This window comes from Armigeres subalbatus, chromosome 2, assembly GCF_024139115.2.
Source record: "Armigeres subalbatus isolate Guangzhou_Male chromosome 2, GZ_Asu_2, whole genome shotgun sequence".
NCBI lineage: Eukaryota > Metazoa > Arthropoda > Insecta > Diptera > Culicidae > Armigeres > Armigeres subalbatus.
The window spans coordinates 208,082,082-208,106,545 of NC_085140.1; the positions used below are offsets into that span (position 1 = coordinate 208,082,082).

The 24,464-nt window shown below is 39.8% G+C and overlaps 1 protein-coding gene across 3 annotated transcripts in view; it reads left to right on the forward strand.

The window, feature by feature from the left end:
• LOC134215819 (heparan sulfate glucosamine 3-O-sulfotransferase 5) overlaps positions 1-24,464 on the forward strand; it is a 170,856-nt gene that overhangs the window by 16,629 nt on the left and 129,763 nt on the right. For all 3 annotated transcript variants that reach the window (XR_009980320.1, XM_062694931.1, XM_062694930.1), the window contains exon 2: positions 19,536-19,713. Coding sequence is in view for 2 of the 3 variants with exons in the window: in XM_062694931.1 (XP_062550915.1) it covers positions 19,536-19,713 (178 nt within the window). In the remaining variant the exon portion in view is untranslated. The remainder of the gene's footprint in view (positions 1-19,535; positions 19,714-24,464) is intronic.

Sequence of the window (24,464 nt, forward strand, 5' to 3'; positions counted from 1 at the left end):
ATCAACGATTACCGTAAATAACTGAATTGGCTCATGTCAGACAGCTTGACGGTTATGGTTACGGTGACCCAATCACGCAGAAGCTTGGCAATCGTAGTTCTGGCAGTTTACTGTCGATGTAGGATTAGCTACCTGTTGCGAAGCGGCTGAAGGTTGAGTAGCGAGTAAAGTTCCCGACGTTGATTCGTTCTTCAATGATCGCACAGACGAACGCAAATCACAATACACGTCTTTGGTTTCCGCAATAACTTCAGCACTTTCTATACATCGCCTTTCGGTCAGAATATCCAATCTGGCAGTTCGTTCTTCGGATCTTTCCTTCGATTCTATTACTCCTTTTTTGTCGATTCCTCCAGGTATCTATTCGATTAGAATTTCGACATGATCGCCTTCAGCATCTTTAGCCTGGTGTCGATGTGTAAGTATAGTGCCTTTCCTTCTTGAACCTATCGATAAAGCGCATCACCCCATCGAAGGTATTCTGTAGCTGCCGCGCTTGCCGCTTCAGTTCCTTTAGCTCACTCGCCATTTTCTTTTTAGCACTCCCCAACTATTACTGTTAAGCACTAATTGTCTGTTTACGCCACACTAATTGAATGGAATCAATCGCCAAAGAGTCTAATCAACACTTAGCAGTCACAGTTCACAGTGAATAAGCATCACCATACCCACCATACCACGTTTTTTTAGTTTTAACTACGTCCGCACTGTGATTGATTCAATCAATCAATCAATGAAAATTGAAATTCATGTTCACAAATAACTTTTAGCACTATTAAATAGCAATTCTATTATTCGAGATTCCCCAACGTACCACGCGGTAACAATGACATACGAATGGGTTGACTGCAGCAGGGGAACCAACCGAGCGAACAACAAGCCAGAAAACGCCAGCAGAAAGCAAGACCGTCAATCGAGAGGACACAATGATCATATTCCAGAAAGAAAACAGCATGCAACTAAGTCGATATCGATTGGCATTGTAGCATACCAGTTTTATTTATTGAATTCAGCCACAAATCAAACGGTGCATGATGCCACCACAGACAGATCAAATCACTCACGCATTTATACTTCTCTCATGATTCAACTCATTCATCATTCCGTGCCGATAGTTCGAACGAGCCAGACGTGTGTGCTGTGTCTCATCGCGGGTTTTGTTCGGTAGTGCGAGTCTATTGTGTGGTGCCTACCTACGGATCCAAGGCGATCACTGTCGGCGAGCGAAGTAGCTGCTTCTGGCGACGCCAGTGAAGCAGGCTATTGTTACTGCTGCTACCTACAGTAGCAGCGCAGATAAGTGGAAGGCATTGTTTTATTATTCTCCCATCCCTCTGATACAGAGTGGGTTTAATTATAATAAATTAAATTAGTTTTTTTATATTTTTTTTTTTTCTAATTTGCTATTAGTTCTAAGTTAGCATAAGAATTAATTGTCCTTCCACCTTGTGAGGTGAGAATGGAGGCAGAGACTATGGGGGGCGATAGTCCTCCAAAAGATGTCCGCACACGATTGTACCATGCGGCTTCGCCTGGGCCTTGGGTTGTTTACTTTCGGCAGAAAGTGAAAAGTCTAGACTTTCTCGGCATTAAGCGAGATTTGACGCGTCGTTTTACGAAGCTTGATTTTAATCAGATCAACAGGAACAAGCTACGAATCACCGCACCTACATATCAGGTGGCGAACGAAATTGCTAAAGACAAGGCCTACAATGTAGAATATTTAGTTTATGTCCCCTCGCGGGAGGTCGAAATCGAAGGTGTGATCAACGCAGCGAGCCTGACTTGCAAGGATGTACTTGCGGGAAAGGGCCGCTTAAAGAACGCAATGGAGTCTACCGTGGATATTCTGGATTGCAAGGAATTGCATTCAGCAACCATGGTAGATGGCAAAAAAGTATATTCTAAGTCAGGCTCGCTTCGGGTGACGTTTGCCGGTTCGATTCTCCCAAAATATGTCGATTTAGAGAATATGTTGTTTCCGGTGCGTCTTTTTGTACCAAGGGTATTTAATTGAACCAATTGCAAACAACTTGGTCACACTGCCGAGGTGTGTGACAACAAACCACGTTGTGGTAAATGTTTCGAAAGACATCGGAGGAATCCTGCCAGCAACAAGCCACAAAATGTGCTTATTGCGGTATGGCTCCTGCCCATGGTTTGCAAGATTGACCGGTGCACAGAAAGCGCACCCAAAAAGGGAAGCGCTCGTTGGTACAGCGCTCCAAGCAGACTTATGCGGAAATGGTTAAAGTGCAAGATACATCCGCCGATACCACTGCAAAGGCTGCTATTTCAGCTACCGTTCAAGTAAGTGATTATTATGATTCCATATGCATTGACGAATTGGACTCTGACGCAGCTGATATGGATGATTCTACGGAGGTACACGTACCCGAAAAGAGGAAGCAACCGTCTTCCCCGGGATTGCGCCGTAAGAAATCAAAAGTCATCCATAAAAGCTTGCCCAAATCTGAAAGCAATGGAGGATTATTTAAAATCCCGAAGCAAGGATGTTAACGATCATTCAGTAATTTGCGTTTGATCATTTAGTAGTTTATCAATAACACATTCCAGAAGCTGAATTTCAAAATATGTTGTATGGTGGACTTCTAGTGCGAAGGTTTTCTACAACTCTGTCTAATGGTTCGTTGTTTGGATTCCACAGGTAACGGAATTATAGCTATAGTTTCAGTAACTTAGACTAAATGATAACAAAATTCCAATCATTTAGTTAAAGTTACTGCAACTAGCGCTCTAACTCCGTTATTAGTTGAATTCTGATAACGAACTATTAGGCAAAGTTGTAGAAAAACCTTCGCACTAGAATTCCACCATAAAACATATTTTGAAATTCAGCTTCTGGAATGTGTTATTGATAAACTACTAAATGATCGAACGCAAATTACTGAATGATCGTTAACATCCTTGTCCCGAAGCAACCTGTCTTCACTGCTCCTTTGGATCCATCTTGCAGCAAGACATTCCCGCCATTGCCCAAAACCGATGTTTCCAAGAAACATCCGGCTAGGAGAATCAATGAAAGAAAAACTACAATTCGTTCTTCCCAAAAAAGTACTTCGTCCAAGCGAGGATTGATCTCCTTTAAGGACCTTGTGGACCGTTTTTTGAATTTATTCAATATTCCGAATTCATTGAGGCCAATCATTGACCTCTTTATACCAACAGTGGAAAGTTATCTGAAGCAATTGACTGTTTCATGGCCCCTTCTTGCAGGAATTGTATCTTTCGATGGATAATACGGCCATACAAGATACAATCACTGTGCTGCAGTGGAACTGTCATAGTCTAAAAAATAAATTGGACGTGTTCAAGTTTTTGATTCGCAATTCCGATTGCGACATATTTGCACTCTGTGAAACATGGCTTTCTTCCGAAGACGAAATCAACTTCCACGATTTTAATATTATTCGCCAAGATCGGAATGATCATTATGGTGGCGTTCTTTTGGGGATCAAAAAATGCTACTCCTTCTACAGAATTCCCATTCCGACTGTTCCCGGCTTAGAAATCGTCGCATGCCAAGTAAATGTGAAGAATAAAGATCTTTGCATAGCTTCAGTGTACATTCCTCCAAATGCCTCTCTTAATCGTCGACATCTTTGGAGCGCAGTCTCCCTTTTATCATCCCCAGTGTTGATATTGGGAGATATGAACGCACATGGTATTGGATGGGGCGAAACGTATGACGATTATAGAGCGCCTATTTTCTATGATTTGTGTGACGATTTCAATTTGAATATTTTGAACACTGGTGAAGTAACTCGAATAGGACCAAATGGTCAACAAAGCCGTATTGATCTGTCTTTATGTACAAATTCACTATCATTAGATTGCACGTGGAAGGTAATTCAAGATCCCCATGGTAGTGACCATATGCCGATAGTCACCACAATTAAGAGTGGCTATCAACAATCTGAGCCAGTTAATGTTCCTTTCGATCTCACGAAGAACATTGACTGGCAAAAATTTGCATCGGCGGTAAAAATTAGTATTGAATCAACTGATACTCTTCCACCTTTGGATGAATATCGATTCCTTACTGAGTTGATTCAAAAAAGCGCGCTAGAAGCTCAGAAACGACGCGTTCCAAGTACATCTGTCATCAGAAGACCAGCCACTTCTGGATGGGATGATGAATGTACTAAGTTGTGGCTATTTTCTATAGTTCCAAAAGTTTCTGGGCGAGCGTGGTTCAGAGGTGAGGACTTAAGTCGAGGCTTCATCCGCACGATGTCGAGGCTTATGTCCAATCACTATTCACTAAACGCACATCTGTACAGAATAAACCTTGTCGATAGCAACTTATGTAGGTGCGGAGCCGGTTATGATGACATCGATCACGTAGTTTGGTCCTGCTCGGAAAATGACGCCTCCAGAGAGCAATTATTGGATACCCTTGTGGCCCGAGGTAAACAACCCTTCAGGGAAGTTCGAGGTGTTTTGGGAGATCGTGATGTGGTCTATATGCAGGCCATTTAGAGTTTTCTTTGTGCTTCTGATATCAAAATCTAATAGTTTGTTTTTTTTTCTTTCTTCAAAGTTTTTTTTTGTGCTTAGTCTCTGCTTTCTGTTCCAAAGAGCACCATAGCTCTTGCCATCCGGAAGATGCTCCCAGTCGAACCATTCCTCGAGCACGACGACACGCCACATCGTCCCTGACGCCAAATACCCGGATGAGAAGCTGAAATTCCCTGATCCAAAATCCTTAGCCCCGTCCATCCTTAAACATTGTAAACTAACCTCGAGTCACCACGAGTACGCTGGCTTCTACCCCTCTCTTACTAACTGAAAAAATAAATTATATTGATTGTATATATCGCAAAGAACCATGGCTCCGTAAAGTGTTATACACGCCTGAGCCTACCAAATAAACGAACTTGGAAAAAAACAAACTCATTCATCTTTTTCTGGTTCTCAGAATTATCCTGCGTTCGACGTTCGTTCCAAATCGCTAACTCCCCACTGCAACGGTGTCCTAGGACCAATCGATCCTTTGATGACGGCAAGAACGGGTCACTTCCTTCCCCTGTCGATGATCTTCTTCGTAAAACGTCGATGGTTTTTACAGAATTTGCACTGTTTTCAAGACGGTTTCAAGCTAAGGATTAGGGAATCAATATTCGAGCAACACCTAAAATTAATCCCTTTGTCGTCAGAAGAGTTTTTTTTACCGACAAACGCACCTCGCAACAAGCAAAACACAATCCTTCCGTAGAAAGCACGCCTTAGCTGGGTATAAAGCAATGGTAATTGTTATCCTTCCTTTGGAATGATGGGTGTGCCCGGTGAAAGACAATCATTAATGTGTTTCCTTCTGGATGGTGGATGTAACTCGCATTTTCTAGTTACATTGATAGATAAAGTAGAACGTATGTCTTATTTCATATTAACCTTTACTGTACCGAACTATTTTCTTCAGTAACTTTTTTTCCTTCAATCTTCTCTAACTTGGTCAAATATTCACTGATTTTCATGCTTCTGGTATTGTTGGATCCAGAAACTCATATAGTTTTCGTTCCCGGAAGACGGTCCATAACATGGTTCCGGAGATATTCCGGATTCCGTTGGGGTAATAGATTATGTTGGCATGGAAAAAAATCCTTTTCTCAGCAATTTAATGATTGTAAAATATAAATTCATCGACAGATGTTATGATACGTAAAGCAGAATGACCTCATAGATTCCCTATGATTATTAGGCCACTTTGGAAGTACCTGGTGCCTGGTACCCTGGGGGAAGTGGCCACTTACCAACCCAATCGAAACTAGGCCTTGTGATGTTTCAAACTTCACGATTTTGCAATGTCAGTGCATTCCTGGTCATTCCAGGCATTATATTTCTGTCTCTGTCCATCTGGCCATGTCTCCGGATCAGGTACCCTCGGGGAAGTGGCCACTTATCAATCCGAATCAAACAACGTCATGCGACGTATCAAACTTCATGATTTTACAATTCCAGTTCATTGCTGCCAATTTCATATAATTTATGTCTGTGTCCTTCTGGCCATGTCCCCGGATCAGGTCCCCTGGGAGAAGTGGCCACTTATCGAACCGAATCAAACAACGCCATGCGACGTATCAAACTTCATGATTTTATAAAACCAGTTCACTGCTGACAATTTCGTATAATTTATGTCTGTGTCCAGTCGGCCATGCCCCGGACCAGGTGCCCTCGGGGAAGTGGCCACTTATTGATCCGAATCAAACAACGCCATGCGACGTATCAAACTTCATGATTTTACAAAACCAGTTCATTGCTGGCAATTTCGTATAATTTATGTCTGTGTCCTTCTGGCCATGTCCCCGGATCAGGTGCCCTGGGGGAAGTGGCCACTTATCGATCCGAATCAAACAATGTCATGCGACGTATCAAACTTCATAATTCTACAATACCAGTTCATTGCTGGCAATGTCGTATATTTTCTGTCTATGTCCATCTGGTCATACCCCGGATCAGGTGCCCTGGAGGAAGTGGCCACTTATCGATCCGAACCAAACAACGTCATGCGACGTATCAAACTTTATAATTTTACAATACCAGTTCACTGCTGGCAATTTCGTATATTTTCTGTCTGTGTCCATTCGGCCATGCCCCGGACCAGGTGCCATCGGGAAAGTGGCCATTTATCGACCCGAATCAAACAACGTCATGCGACTTATCAAACTACATGATTTTACAATACCTGTTCATTTCTGGCAATTTCGTTTATTTTCTATCTATGTCCATCTGGTCATACCCTGGATCAGGTGCCCTGGGGGATGTGGCCACTTATGGATCCGAACCAAACAACGTCATGCGACGTATCAAACTGCATGATTTTACAATACCATTTCTTTGCAGGAAATTTCGTGTATTTTCTGTCTGTGCCCATCTGGCCATGCCCCGGATCAGATGCCCTAGGGGAATTGACTACTTATCGATTTGAATCAAACAATGTCATGCGAAGTACCAAACTTTATGATTTCGCAATACCAGTTCCCTGCTGATTTTTTTATAATAATTTCTTTATGTGTGTATTTGGTTGTGCCTCGGACCAGGTGCTCTGGTGGTCACTCACTTATCGTTTTCCGAGGAAGTTCCAATGAATTTACCGACGAGATTCCAATAATTTCTCAAGGGATATGTAAAGAATTTCCTGGGGAAGTTTTAAAGAAAATTCTGTATTTCCCGTAGATATTCCAAAGCATTCCCGGGGAAATTCTCACAAAATTCGCGAGGGAGTTCCCAATGAAAGTTCTGAAAAACTTCCTGATGAAATTCCGAAGATTTTCCGAGAAAATTGCGAAGAATTGCTCAAAATAATTTCGCAAAATGTATGGAGGAAATTCCTTAGTATTTCGCGAGAGATTTCCTTAAAATAACTCGGAAAAATCCTTAGAATAACAAGAAACCAATTAGAAACTAATAATTTATTCACTAGTTCAGTTTATTCACTCATACTAGTCAATCACGGAGTAGCATCTACGAAATGTACTGTCACCAAGCTCAAGCTCAAGTTGAGTTTATTCATTCATTTATTTAGACTGCCCTTCCAGCTTTCGCTACCTTCAGAATACTAAGGCCTCATGCGCATCTTCTTTCGATAACTCTTTCGTATGACAGTTTGCATGGTTTGCTCGTTTCGAGTCTGGGTGCGCAATGCCTGGGTTCGCCATAGAGTTGAGCGAGCTCGTGATTCATCCTTCGCCGCCACACACCGTCCTCTTGCACACCGCTAAAGATGGTCCTAAGCACTCTACTCTCAAATAGTCCAAATTGCAAGTCCTCTCCGAGCGTGGTTCAAGTTTTATGTCCGTATGAGCGTTCTGTACATGGTACATTTGGTACGGGCGTGAATCTTTTTTCCGCCCACTAGCATGTACTTTGTCTTCGAGGCATTCACCAACAGTCCAACTTTTGTTGCTTTACGTTTGAGGCGGGCGTACAATTCTGCCACCTTTGTAAATGTTTGTCCAACAATGTCCATATAATCCGCAAAACAAATAAAGTGACTGGATTTGTTGAAAATCGTACCCCAGCTGCTACACCCGGCCCTCCGCGATGTTGAACAACAGGCACAAAGCTTCATCGTCTTATCCCGAAACCTTGCACAGCTTTTGAAACCATCCACCGTTGCTTTGATCAGTCTTGAAAGCTTCCCAAGAAAGATGTTTTCGTCCATAATTTTCTATAGCTCTACTGTCGTATGCCGCATTGAAATCGATAAGTTTGAACTGGGATTTTATTTTTCATTTTTTTATTTTTGTGATTGAAATTGGGATTGTAAAATTTCTTGAATATTTGCCAGGACTCCTTGAATGTCAAAAAGATGCTAATACAGATATGGGACCTGGGATTATCGAACATTTTCGAGTTTGAACTGCCCAAGTGATCACTTTCCCCAGGGCAACTAGTCCGGATCACAACAAGATGGACACTGATGGAAAATATACCAAATTGCCAGCAACAATTACACAATTATGAAGTTTGATTGTCGCATGGAATTGTTTGATTTGGATCAATAAGTGGCCACATTTCCCAGGTAACCTAAACCGGAACATGTACAATCGGACACAGATAAATAATATTCTACAAAATTGTCAGCAGTGATTTGGATTCAAAAATTCACGAAGATTGATACGTCGCATGACACTGTTTGATTTGGATCGATAAGTGGCCACTTCCCCCAAGGCACCTGGTCCGGGGACATGGCCAGATGGACACAGACAGAAAATACGCGGAATTGCCAGCAATGAACTGTTATTGTAAAATCATGCAGTTTGATACGTCGAATGGCGTTGTTTGATTCGGATCGATAAGTGGCCGCTTCCTCCAGGGCACCTGATCCGGGGACATGGCCAGAAAGACACAGACATAAATTATACGAAATTGCCAGCAATGAACTGGAAATTTAAAATCATGAAGTTTGATACGTCGCATGACGCTGTTTGATTCGGATCGATAAGTGGCCACTTCCCCCAGGGCACCTGATCCGGGGACATGGCCAGAAAGACACAGACATAAATTATACGAAATTGCCAGCAATGAACTGGAAATTTAAAATCATGAAGTTTGATACGTCGCATGACGCTGTTTGATTCGGATCAATAAGTGGCCACTTCCCCGAGGGCACCTGGTCCGGGGCATGGCCGAATGGACACAGACAGAAATTATACGAAATTGTCAGCAGTGAACTGGTTTTGTAAAATCATGAAGTTTGATACGTCGCATGGCGTTGTTTGATTCGGATCGATAAGTGGCCACTTCCCCCAGGGCACCTGATCCGGGGACATGGCCAGAAGGACACAGACATAAATTATACGAAATTGCCAGCAATGAACTGGAATTGTAAAATCATGAAGTTTGATACGTCGCATGACGTTGTTTGATTCGGATTGATAAGTGGCCACTTCCCCGAGGGTACCTGGTCCGGAGACATGGCCAGATGGACAGAGACAGAAATATAATGCCTGGAATGACCAGGAATGCACTGACATTGCAAAATCGTGAAGTTTGAAACATCACAAGGCCTAGTTTCGATTGGGTTGGTTAGTGGCCACTTCCCCCAGGGTACCAGGCACCAAGTACTTAGGAAAGTAAAGAATACCCAGGTACTTTACAGAAAAGAATTTATTCCTGTATCAAAACTCACAAAAATAAAGTAATAATAAATAATATTTCAGGAAAAAATGAAGAAATAAAAAAGGTAACGAATTCGAAATTCAATTGTAGTACGCATTTGAAATGCCATCTTACTAATAAGCGGATATTGGGATTGATCCCTTCTGGAGCATTTCACAAATTACGTAACGCTGAAGGGAGAGGAAGGAGGTCAAGCCGAGCGTTGAGATCTATACAAAAAAAATTAAACCTTTCATACAAAAAGTGTTACGAGGGGGAGGGTTGGGGTCCAAAATCACCAAATTGATTGTTACGTATTTTAGAAAGAGCCCTCTTTAAAAATAGGCGTTGGTTCTAAATAAGACATTAGAGGATGTGTTTCCTTCTTTGAAAAGTGGGCGTTTGTCTGGAATAAAGCAATTGTAAGTTCCCTCCTTCAATAATAGGCGTTTTCCCGAAATAAGCTATCGGTGGAGATAACGCTGGACTTGATCCCATCTTTAAAAGTAGCTGTTTGGCCGGCATTGGGCAACGGTAATTATGATTTCTTCTTTGGAAGTAGGTGTTTGCCAGAAATAAGTTTAACCAATGCCAGCGAAAGTGGTACATGAATTTGAATTTTATTTTCGAAGTTTTTGGAAATATGCGTCTCCTGTAAAATTTATTCAATGGAACATGAACCACTTTCGCTGGCCCCGGTTCAGTTAAGGTGAATCGCGTTGGAGCCCAATTTCAAATCTACATAGCACTTTTGAGGGCACATAACTTGAAAAGTAAACGACAGACAAAAGCAAAAAGTAGTTTTTCACTTTTGCTCACTTGCAGCATACATGAAAAAATGGTTTCCAGATGTGCTAACCGCCTAAATATTCACATTTGTGCGAGCAAAAACGCGAGGTGAGAGATAGCACGGCCATTGTGGCTGCCATTTTTGGACGCCGCCGTAACTCACCTTAATGAAGGATGTGATCCCTTCCTCGGAAGTAGTTCTGCCGTTTCATTCGTCAGTATGTCCGGAAAAATATCTACCATCGGTCTATATTTTATTAGCATATACTATCAATCTACTTTATCTATGTGAAAAAATATGTCAAATAATCCTTTCTCTTTCACGGTTCCAAATTTTGCCAAACTAAAGCACATAGGTATGAATCATGTGATAATCACTGCATGTGTCATAACTACTAAGGGTGGTTGAAATTTATTATTACTTGGCAGATAAAGCCGTCACGTAATTCATGTAAGGGTCGTAATGGAAGTTTTTTGGTTTAACAACAACGTAAATATTAGAAAATTATGGATGCTGTTTTTCTCTGCTGTAATGGCAACTGTTAAATATTTGTGCTTGGCCTAACTTATATGCTTGGAAGTCATTCTAATGTCTATTCCCTTCCCGTTAAACCAAGAATATGTCCACCATTGAAAGCAAACACATTTAAAATGGGATGCAATCAACCTTCTTGTTGGTTCAATGCTTAGCTTTACTTTTTTGTTTTTATTACTGAGATTTTCAGCCCGTTTTCAGCTCATCTCGGCTGACCCTTCTTACAGCCTCACTTGTTCACGTCCATAATTGACCTTCCTCGTTTTGAATTTTGATCTTGTTTTATTGTATCGTATTATTCAAGGTAGATTTTCCCAAAGATGATCTTTTTTAGCGCTTCTAACTCCTACTTTAAAAACCGAAAGCATAAAATCGATTTGTGACGGCTTTGTTTCTTCTTTCAAATCTGATGTGAAATTAAGTGTCCTTTCCTAAAAGTGGAGTGTTTTTTGAAAGAATTCTTTTTGGTGTTATTTGTCTGTACATATTTTTCAAAGCTTGCAGTAGCCATCGGGAAAGTAAGTACAGTGCGCGTGTTATTCATCGCGAACAGAAAAAAATATTTTTGCAATTCCTGATCATAATACCTGGTTTACAGTTGTCATTTGAGTGATAAAACGGCCTACTTTTCCATACCAACAGAATGGGTGCTTTAATGACCATTATGCAACTCAAATGGGTTGCATAATATTCATTATAGCACTCATTTGGGTGCTATAATGAAAAACCTGCATTGGGACAGTAGTTACATGACTACATTTAGCTAAATTAGTTTGGGTGAGTGTTTAAATAGTGTACTCTAAGAGTCTCGTAATAAATGAAATGGTTTGTTAAACATAACATCACAGTTTTCCAAAGGCAATTGCATCCATCGCTTCATAGCTTTTCAAGCTATGCAATTTGGCACGATAAGATGGAATCTTATTGTTCTCTGCCGCAACATAATTTATTGGCATGAATGATCATGTGGAGTAAATTCGATTGTACAATTTTGGTATAGATTTATCATATTAAAGTCCATTTTTCGTCATTGCAAAAAATAGCGTGTGCAACTCGTTGCAAAACTCGATTTTTTCAGCACTCGTAGTATTTATCCAACTCGGCAAGCCTCGTTGGATAAACGTACAACTCGTGCTGAAAAAATCATCTTTTTGCAACTAGTTGCACAAACTACTATTATTTGATATTCGATGGATCATGCGCTCGTGCTTTGCTCCGGTCGAGACAAGTGCGATTTTCCATAGCTTGCAGTAGCCGTCGGGAAAGTAATGACAGAGTGCTGCGCGTCGGTTTGATCGACCAAAACGCGATCCTCAACAGTTTCATATGCCACCGGCCATACATGGTGAGTACACTACTGCTCGGTTCATAGACACGTCGAACGATCGTTGTGCTTTGTGTGGTCGAGAAGTAAATCAATTGATACGCGTTTGATCGTGTTCCTGCTGGGTGTGCAGGTAGTTAGTTTGTTCTGCATTATGCGGCCGAATCATTGTTAGTTAAAATTATTATGTAAAAAAATGGCACGGTCGTATCGCTTATCAGAGTGAATCCAGATCCAACGATACCTAACCAACTAACGGATAATCCTTCCTGTGGTTTTTGTGGGGACGCAGAGGTAAGCACGGTCTTCAAATAGCAAAAACCACTTCATAATATCCCTTTTCTCTTTCTAACTGGCTACAAGCGCATGGCCGGCGCCGTTATTGATAATTTGAACATTTGAGCATTAGCATTGTTACGGTGTAATTCGTAGATTGGACACTAATGATACTCATGTTTTACTTTTGAGATCCTTATCGAGAATGCTATCAGAAATCAAGAAGGGGAGTGGTCCTTGATTCCAGTCTTAAACAAAAATGACAAAAACATGAGGATTACTACTCCTGGCCACGCACATCTTCACCGTAACTAGGGAGAGGAAGAAATTGTTGATGTGATACTTTCTTAACGGGAGACCACCGACTTAGCGACACCCCCGTAAGTACCACGGAGTTGGATAATGAGGAAGGTATTCGTTGGGTCAGGATTTGCCTGTAGTTGGCAATGTAACCATTGTAGATCTCACCCCGTAACACACCACCTAAAGGTGTCTACTCAGCGTTACGGGTTATCATTTGAAGTCACTGAAACTTGCACACTGAGAATGCCTGAACAATCCCGGTCAATCATTCAGTTGATTCTTTGTGCAATTTCACAGATTATGGTCAATCATGGAGTAGCAACCATAGATATGTGTAGTCAATCAAAGCAAAAGCTAAACTAAACAGACTTACACAATCATTACTACTATTTATGATGGGAATGTTTCGCATGACGTGTGCCGAATATACTTCAACTAATTATCGTCCTTTAGCTTGAACACTGAAAAATTGGAAATGTTGCTTAGGCAGCTCAAAGTTAAATAATTTATTTGTTCTAGCTACGCATTAGAAAAAACTGTACACATATTTATAAATTATAAAAATAAAACTTTTCCGAAGACTTCCTGGTATCCTCAATATGACTAAACTGTACCCTTCCTCCGTATAACAGATGCAAATTTCCGGAGCATAAACAACGTGTTGCTCCTGAAATACAAAGTCATTTCAATACACTTTACGTTTACAGTTATGGGTGCTGTACGTGCATCGTTCATTCGTTGCAGCAAAAGGACTGCCTCCTACTGATGCAACAATTTAACGGCATGTTGGGAGATTGTTGCATGGGTTTTCCGGCTTGGGCTGTTCCAGGTATCAACAACCGAGCAAGTTTTGTGTCAGCCACCGACCGTCTTTACCGAGCTAGGCTTCAACTTGTAAAAACAATGGCTGACATGTTCCACCGCTGGGGATACCATTACTTCGTTCGGTTCGCTGCTTGAAAACCCGTAAACCCTTTTGATACACGATGGTTGTATCGTTTTTTTGTTGCTGCCTTTTGATATTTATAAATAGCTTGTTGCGTGGAAGCTTTCGATTCGGCTGCTTGAGCTCTAAACGCAGAATAATTAAATTACCCTTACATGATGAATGTTTAATATGGGGTTAGTATATTGCCAGGTAAACTTTTCCGAAACCGGAATCGCAACAGTGCAGTTGTTTCGCATGGCAAGGGTGTTGTTTATGCAAATGAGATCGGTTCTTCGCTGTATCAAGGCATGTATTTGGGTTTCACAGTGACATGTAGAATGGTTATTCCATTGTGGTTTGTTTGATGTGGGCTTATTTAGTACAATCGGTACAATTGTGGTGCTCGGAGACATGACCCTAATAATTATTGGTTTTAGCAATATCAACAAATCAGCCAGAACATCAAATATTGGTCATATTCAGCTCGACCCTTGCAAGACTGAAACATATACGAGTAAGTACGTTAGAAAAGATAAAAATGGATGAAGAGGAGTAAACGAATAGTAACGAACTTTAAAATTAATAAAAGACCACTCTAATTAAAAAAATAGTTGAATGAACTCTGACGAAATCTAACAAAAATTTCTCACATTATTTATATTGTAGTTCCTGTTGGAAAGCTAAGTGAGCTCGGGCAACAGTCGTAATTTCTCTTCTTTCCGGATGTTTCAGGTACTTCGCGAGTAGTGTGCATGATGATTAGATGCACACTACTCGCGATGAAGTTGCGACATCCGAAAATTCGATTATCGCCAGGGCTTTCTTCGGTTTTTCACTGGAAGAACAGAATCAGGATTATTCACAAAATTTCACGACTTTTCACGAGTCCTTCATTCAATACTTCAATAACACTTTCCAGATCTCAATGATTTTTTTCAATAATATTTCCAGAATAATAAAACAAAGAAATAATTTACAAAAATCTTACAGAAAATCAAAAATTAGTGCAAATATTAGGATTTCTTTAACTAGTTTTTTTTTTCTTAAATTGGTAGGCTCAGTCGTGTATGACGCTTTGCGGAGGATTATTAAACTCTCATAATGATTGAGATTGCATTTATTTTTCATGGACCCCACAATCAACAAATCTTCTTCGTTTCTACCTTTAATAAGTGAGGGATTTTCCTGGACTTTTCAACTAACCGTTTCACCATGTAAGTTTTTTTTTCATTCAAACTATGTTTTTTATTCATATGGAGCGAAAATAACCGACGTCCTTCTTTTTCCGTTAACCCTTGCGTAATTAGTGCACAGCCCTTGCTACCTTCAAAGTGCTCTAAAAATTGGAATAACATACAATCATCATGAAATTGGGAAGAAAGTACGGCCCCTTTGTTTAAACTTTTTTGAAGCTTTCCGCATATCATACAAGCGTAAATAAAATAATTCAAAAATTGCATATCTGATTTAGAAAACCTTGTACATATTTCATGTAAATACAATGAAATACCCTCAAACCAGATACGTTTAATGGACATCGCGATTAAGAATCCTGAGCCTACACCACTTCCCAGAGGTGAAGTGCTGCAGGGCTGCAAATCTCTAAAGAATAATAAAAGTCTACACTACGCATTTATTTATAATTAGTACAATGACTATGAAAGTTTGACACGTATTGACTAAATCACACCATTACTAGAAAACAGTTTGATTTTTCGCATATTGAGTGATGTGTAATGATAACAGTAAGACAAATGAGCAGCAAAGGCATAAAAACCGTTGACAACCCATGCGTTCAGTGCGCCATATCGCCTAAGAATATTATCCCTCACCAGCTGGGACCATTGCGCCCCCTAGAGCGGGACTCTAGTTACGGCCATGGGTCTGACCCGATGACCCCGATTGATACACCCAGTGATGTGATTATCCTTCAAGTACGTTAGAAAAGATAAAAATGATTAAGAGTAGTAAACAATAGAACTGTTAGGGTAGTCATTGCAAGAATTCCTATCGAATGCAGATTGCTACGAGAAAATCTGGTGAGTTAAGTGCCTAAAAATAATATTTCGTATAAACGTTTGGAAGTAATTTGTTCAAAGCTTTTGAACCGAGTTAAGTGCGTGTTTTCTCTTGTTTCGGACAGCAGAACGATCGCGCGATCTGCCGAAATATTGTATTCTGCATTGCGCGACCGGTAATAAAATAATCAGCTCAGTACGTGTTTCGAAGTAGCGTTGTGCAGGCGTGGTTTAGTCGTCACGAAGTAGTTAAGATATCGAATCAGTCTTTGGGAAAATATGTAAAACACGCGTTGCTTTTCCGTTTTTGTATCATTATGAATATGGCGTCGTTCAAAAGAAATAATTAGTCGCTTACCAAGGCGATTTCCAATATATTTCCTTCCCAACTAACATACTATTTCTTTCCAGTACGCTCATGGAGATGCAGAGGATTCCTCGGTCTCTTGTAGCAATGAGTGTCGAACTAATATTTCTCCCCTTATCCTAATTGACTGTGAGAACGTGGCCGGCATCGTTATTGATCTTGAATTAAAAAAACTCTGAAGCATGTACAGTGAGAATAGCTTTCTAGTCTCGAGAAATCTATTTAATTGGTGAGCTGTGCATTATTTGTTGTTTATCGGCCAATCACGAGTAGCAACTACGATGGGTGCAGTCAATTTTTTATATAAACATTTTTTTTGTCCAAAGCTTTTGAACCCTTTTCCCGATCAGGCCAATTTTCCATAGAAGATAATGAACGGTTCAGAATAAGTACCAAAACATGAGCAATACTTTTTCACGAATTTTTTATATAGGTAGGGGAGGTGGTTTGGTTGTGGGTCTGTCATTCATTTGCTATCGAAACACGAAGTTTTGTGCATCATCACTTTCCTGAAACGCTGCTAAATTTGGTTGTGGGCACCTTCACTGGTTTGGTTATGGACACTCTCTTTTTATTGACAAATCGTTCAATATCACTGAGTTTATCAACTAACATATCGAAAAACTTATTTCAATTTTCAAGGGTGCTCACAACCGAATCACAAAAATGAAATGTCCAAAATTTCCAAATTTGCGGAATTAACAACAAAATCAAACCAATTTCTTCTCTAGCAGTAAGGTTGTACAATAGGGTGGCTCAAATTAGTATGGGAAAAACTTTTCCCAATTTTTTTGATGGGCCGCTCTCTTATTCGGTTCTATTTGAGCCCTGATGCTCTGGACAAAATTTCAGCCAAATCGGTCAACGTTTTGGGCGGTGCTAAACTCGTTGGTAGTTTATATGCAAAAATGTATGCAGAAACATCCAAAAACAGTGAATTGCAGTTGGACGGCACAATTTACGATGAAGAACTATGATACTCTTCCAGATCTTGAAGAATTAAATACAGAATGTTATGCAGAAAACCGCGAGAAGATTAGAGTTTGCCCGGCTAAGTTATTAGCATTTCTTTGAAGTGGGGTTTGAGCAAATTTCGTTTCTTTTACCTTTGAAAAGAAATAAATTCACCCTTACAGCACTCCAGTAAAATGCTAATATCTTTGCCTAATAAACTCTAATCTTCTCGCGGTTTTCAGCATAACATTCTGTATTTAATTCTACAAGAACTGAATTAGTATCATTGTTCTTGATCGTAAATTGTGTCGTCCAACTGCAAATCACTGTTTTTGGATGTTTCTGCATACATATAAACTTTCAACTAGTTTAGCACTGCTCAAACGTTGACCGATTTTGCTGAAATTTTGTCCAGAGCATCAGGGCATCAAATAGAGCCGAATAAAAGAGCGGCCCATCAAAAAAATTTAAAAAGTGTTTTTTGGGCCACCCAACTAGAACCAAAGTTATGGACAAAATTCAAAAGGATGCCCACAACCGAACCTCTTCCCCTATTAAAAAATGTCAGATGTTTTGAACCCATTGTCCGATCCAACTGGAAACAATGAAACAGTTATTTTTCGTTAGAAGAATAATCAAATTTTCGTCTTTGCGTTACAGGACTAGATTGTTTACACTCTGCTTGGAAAAATGTACGAATCATCTTTTTTTTGCAACTTGTAGGCTAGATGTACCAGTTGTGGCTATAGCACCAGTTGTCGCATTAGTGCTTTATATGCCAAATGGCCAATCAAATCACCGCAAACCAAGTTCATATCGATAAAGCATATTCATATGATACGATAACACCTTTGATCTTCCAAAACAAGCAAAGCATAATTGTTAAAATTGATTTTGCTTAATTTTTGACGTCCTTTGCACCAGTTGTCGCACTATAGTGGTCTCAATTTTGCCAATCCCATAAAAATACAATGGGATTTGCCAGATAAGGAACCAAAATTAAGAATAGTGCCACAACTGGTGCATGCGTTCTTATTATGGATTAATCAATTATAAGGATAATAACAAATTTTATTGTGGTTTTCACAGCTGTTCTAAGGAGCAGGAAGTAAAACTTTTCGCTTGATATATAAAGTCCACCCACATGCCCTTCACTTAGGCCGTTACAAATATTTAATTAACTTTTTGTCCTACTGGTCTCCGAAAGGTCATTGGGGGGGGGGGGGGGGGGGGAGGGGGGGTTAATAAAAAATAAATATTAAAATGAAAAAAAAATCAAAAATTCTCGGATTTGTTAAAGAATGTTTTGAAAATCCTCAAAATTATCCGAATTTTATTTTGTTGCCCCCTGAAAATATTATTTTTTGGCAAAAAAAATCCGAGGGGGGGGAGACAAAATGGATTTTAAATATTTGTATCGGCCTTATTTAAAAAAAATAGTTGTTCTTATGTATGGCGAAGATCGGTACACCCCTATAACAAATAACTACACTTCTATAAACTCGCATGGCGCCTTTGTGTATATCGACATTGTTGTTTCAAAAGGGCGAAAGTCGTAACGTAAACGATATGGTGAGCAGTACACCGCGGAGATTATCATGTTGTATCGATCAACCCATTTTTTCGGTCCTCGAATATGGTAGTTTCTGCTTCCACACACACGTTGAAGCTGTAACGTATTTTAGTAACGTTATTTAGTAATCGTTCTAACGTTAACGCTATCGTTGTCTCCGTATCGCGTTAGGTTGTATGAATTTGATTCATACGATTAATATGGAGGCGCTTCGTTTGACGGAATCATCGCTCCGCTGCCGTAACCTGGGAAAGTGACGTAACCGCCATTTTATACATGTTTTCCATTTTTCTGTTAAAAAGCTTGATAAGTAGAAGCTTAAAGCTATTTTTGTAAAATGGCGTATACGTCACTTTTTCAGATTACGGCAGTCCGGTTCCCCATCCGTTGTGCAATTTTCAATCCATTAAAATCTTCGAGATGCTGCTCGAACGAAGACCTCAAACTCGTTCCACGAGTATAATGGGCCAAAGGCTGATGGTTCAAAAACTGATTTAGACACTGGTTTCGGTGGTTTTAAGGTTTTTCATAGCAGCTATCTTCGCTAAAAGAGCCATGTTTCGTGTAAGCACTCAGCGTAGCGTATCTTCTAAACTGCAGTCTTTATAAAGGTTTTGGTAGGTTCTTCACCTGTTGGGTGTAGTTGTGTTACAAGTGTTTTAAGTACAGATTCCATTTGGTATACCACCAGGTGGATTAATCTGTTTTGTTTTTGTCTCTGACTGTTTGACGAATAAATCAACAATCACAAGCCATAAAACGGAAGAATCATTCCAAGCTTACACTTCGGACCAAATACCTAACACTTTTCTCTCATGTCTCTATGTTTTTTTTCGCATTTCAGATGGTTACCCAAGGCGGCTATGAGGCCCATCGGGCCACCCGACACCGCCCACTCAGAGTGCGTCCTCATCGTAGGCGTTTCCCGTCCTAAACTAGCGGCACTGTTCTTATCGGTTATGTTGTTATCGCTTTTCCTTACGTTCCACATCCTGTACGACAGCGCTGTTTACAGCATACAGGTGAGTTAACGTCAGTTTGATTCATTTCCTTTTCCCGGTTTCTCGTGCACCGTGTGAAACGAACGTCCAACGGGTGAAAGTGTGCTCTGAAAGTGTTGTTTGAAACTTATTGATTTGTACCTTGCTTATATCGCTATGCTACATGTATTGTAATGATATAGAAATGTGTTATAGAGTTGGTTAAATAGTAGTTTGTGCAACTACACGGAAACAAATGCATACCCACAATCATGAATAAAAAATCATGAAATCATGAATCATACCAGTTCATGAAATCATGATTATAATTCATGACTTCAGGAACATTATTCATGGTACTGCGCAATCTTCAACTGTCGAAAAAATGCATAACCGGTTATACTTCGAACACTCCCTTCCCTAGAAGTGAGAACAGGTTGCACGCCGGACTCTCACTCGGTGTACTCGAGTTCAAAACCCCTGTTGAACTTTTTTTTTATTTTTCGATCTCAACAACCAAATCGTAACGCATTGGTTGCGTTACGCGAAAATAAATCATGAAAACATGATTTATATTCATGGTGTATTTTCATAACATGAAAACACGATGGACTCATGAAATCATGAATTATTTTCTCATTTCCAGGAACGGATGTCTACCCGTGTAGTTGCAAAAAGATGATTTTTTCAGCACGAGTGGTACGTTTGTCGAGTTGGATAAATACTACGAGTGCTGAAAAGATCGAGTTTTGCAACTAGTTGTACACGCTGTTTTTTGCAATGACGATAAATGTGTACTAAAAAATAAATCTGTACTAAAAGAGTACAGTCAAATTTAATCCACTTGCTGATTCTTGTCAATAAATTGTGTTGCTGTGGAGAACAATCAGATTCCATGTTATCGTGTCACATTGCATAGCTCGACAAGCCATGAAGCGATAGATGAACTTGCCTTTGGAAAATTTTGATATCGTGTCCATCAAACTATTTCATATAGGGGGAATGACGGCTTTGGCAGGTTTTGTTCTATTATTGTCAGGGTTTTTTATGACTGATTATGCTCAAATTTGGCTTAAACATTCTTTGCATATCAAAGAATATTGTGGCCAAATTTCACAAAATTTGGTCGACAAAAACCCTCTGACAATAATAGAACAAAACCTGTCAAAGCCGTCTTTTCCCCTATTACGTGACGTAGAGAATACGCTAATTGAACACTTCTAGCATGATTTTTGAAAACGTCGTATGTCCAAATGAGAGGTTCTCCTTTTATTACGCTCTTTTTCACTATTATCGAAGCAAGTTTTGCATTTATTACATCATTTCCACCTCAGCACGCTAGACAAAGCTATTTTCTTCATATCGCGGTGAAAAATCCGATGTAAATGTTAGTATGGCTACCTAATAATCGAAAGAGAAAGTAAACAAAGAGAGCATCTCTTTTGGACTTACGACGTTTTAAAAAATCACGCGAGATTCACTCAATCTAATTCAGCAAAATGTAGACATGTAACTCTGTTCCGAAATCAGTTTTTCATTATAGCACCCAAATGAGTGTTATAATGGATTTTTTGCATTTCCTGATCATAATACCTAGTTTACAGTTCGTCTTTGAGTGATAAAACGGCCTACTTTTCCATACCAACGAAATAGGTGCTTTAATAACCATTATGCAACTCAAATGAGTTGTATAATAGTAGTTTGTGCAACAAGTTGCAAAAAGATGATTTTTTCAGCACGAGTTGTACGTTTATCCAATGAGGCTTGCCGAGTTGGATAAATACTACGAGTGCTGAAAAAATCGAGTTTTGCAACGAGTTGCACACGCTATTTTTTGCAATGACGAAAAATGAACTTTAATTTGATAAATCTGTTCCAAAATTGTGGTTTAATTTTCTCCACATGATCATTCTTGCCAATAAATTATGTTGCTTCGGAGAAGAATCAGATTCCATGTTACCGTGCCACATTGCAAAGTTCAATGAGCCGTGAAGCAATAGATGTACTTGCCTTTGGAAATTTTGGATGTCATGACCGCCAAACTATTTTATTTATTACGGGGCGCATAGAATACACTATTTGAGCACTTACCCAAGCTAATTTAGCAAAATGTAGTCACGTAACGACTGTTCTGGTGTTGGTTTTTCATTATAGCACCCAAATGAGTGTTATAATGAATATTATGCAACCCATTTGAGTTGCATAATGTTCATTAAAGCATCCATTTCGTTGGTATGGAAAAGTAGGCCGTTTTATCACTCAAAGACGAACTGTAAACCAGATATTATGATCAGAAATTGCAAAAAATCCATTATAGCATTCATTTGGGTGCTATAATGAAAAATCAACATCGGAACAGTGGTTACACGACTCCATTTTGCTGAATTAGCCCGGGATAGTGTTCAAATAGTGTATTATCTGTGTTACGTAATAAATGAAATAGTTTGATGGACATAACATGAGAATTTTTCAAAAGCCAGTTCATCTATGGCTTCAAGGCTTGTCGAGCTATTAAATGTGACACGATAACATAGAATCTGCAGCAACATAATTTATTGGCAAGAATGATCATGTGGAGTAAATCAGACTTTACAATTTTGGTACAGATTTATCATATCAAAGCCCATTTTTCGTCATTGCAAAAAAAAATCAAAGGTGCAGCCCATTCGGGTTGTACGCAAAGGTGACGTTGAACTACGTGGCAGTACTGGTGGTTTTCGTGATTGTCTGCTGAGATTGAGTTTGAAAGCAGGCCAAGTTCCAGTTGGAATGTAGTGCTATGGAAGAAGAAGCTTGCGATGCACCTACGAGTTTGACTGATTCACCAAAACCGATTGCTAAACTGTTAGCAAGTGTTAGCAGTAGTAAATAATCATACATAAATATTGTATCACACTGGAGTCAGCTTTTACGCGGAGGATATGGGCCGCGCAAATTAAAACAACGTAAAAAACCGCATAAATTCCAAAATATGTCTAAATGAATCGCGTTAATCCCGAAATTCTAGTGAAAAAAATTGCATAAAAAGCGACTCGTGTAAAAATAAAACGCGTAAAAACGACTTCAGTGTACATCGGGAATGAAGCGTTGACTCTTCCTTGATCGGATGGTCCAAGAAAATTGAATATCCATCGAGAAACGGCTGAGATATTAACGATTAAAGTCTATCATATTTTCGTGACGTTTTTTGATTTTTTGCAATCGTAAAGTGTACCCCAATATAGAAAAGACAGACGTAGTTCTACGTCAATAGCGTGTGCAACTCGTTGCAAAACTCGATTTTTTCCGCACTCGTAGTATTTATCCCACTCGGCAAGCTTCGTTGGATAAACGTAAAACTCGTGCCTAAAAAATCATCTTTCATCAACTCGTTGCACAAACTACTATTATGAAACTCATTTGAGTTGCATAATGCTCATTAAAGCATCCATTTCGTTGGTCTGGAGAAGTAGTCCGTTCTATCACTCTAAGACGAACTCGCTCAAAGATCCAGGACGAACGTTTTTTTTTTCAAATGGCTCGCATTCAGCACCTGACCGTCAGAATTTCTCGTGGTTTCGTTTGTGCTCAATGGAAATAGCTATATTTTTGCCCTGATACAGCATTTATTCCTGTAATACGAACATCACCTCAATGTCAATGTCACGCCTGAAATTTATCAAATCAGCCATCAAACCATCTCAAAAACATATTGGTAAAGATTTCTATGGTTTTACCATTTGAGTAGAGCAGGATTGACTGCAATCAGGGCCGGATTCAGGGACCACAATGGTAGAGTATGGGCTACAAAATCAATTACAATGAAATATGCATGCCGAAATGGGCATGTGACTGTTCAAACTTTACAAATCAGAAGTTTTAAAAATTTCTTTTTCAATTGAAATTGATATTCTGAAATTCTTACTATAACACCAATTGCAATGTAACTGGTCTTTCGAATGCTCAAACTTCATGAAAGTTGATCAGGAGCTCAAAGAATTCTATTCGAATTAAAAATTGAGCTTCTGAAATTTCGCCCAGGGTCGAATTCCAGGGACAAAATGGGGAGAGCAGGGGCGATAACACCATTTACAATGAAAGTGGGCATGCGACTGCTCAAGCTTCATGAAAGCACATTAAGAGCTCCAAGAATTTGAAATTGACCTTCTTAAAATGCTATAAAATGGGGAGAGCAGGGGTCATAACATCAATCACAATTAAAGTGGCCATGTGACTGCTCAAACTTCATGAAAATACACCAGGTGGTGAAAGAACTCTATTTGCAATTGAAATTGACCTTCTGAAACTTCGGCCAGAGCCGGATTCAGGGGACAAAATGAGGAGAGCAGGGGCCATAACACCAAGTGCAATGAAAGGGGGCAGTCGACTGCTCAAACTTCATGAAAATTTATCCGGAGCTCAAAGAATTCTGTTTGAATTTGAAATTGACCTTCTGAAATATCGGCCAGGGTCGAATTCAGGGGACACAATGAAGAGCAGGGGCCATAACATCAATTACAATGAAAGTGGGCATGCGACTGCTCAAACTCCATGGAAATTCATAAGTAGCGCAAAGAATTCTGTTTAGGGGGAGAACAGTACCATATATGGTGGAGTTTAGAAGAAAGGCTATACATGGAAGCGAATGACCCGAGAATTGCAACGCAAAAATCGTGCTGGTCGCGTAGCCAGAATGTCCGACAGAAACCCGGTGAAAATGGTTTTTGTTAGCGATCCGACGGGTAAAAGAAGGTAAGGAGGGCAAAGAGCAAGGAGAACAACATTGGACATGAAACATTAGACATAATGGTTCT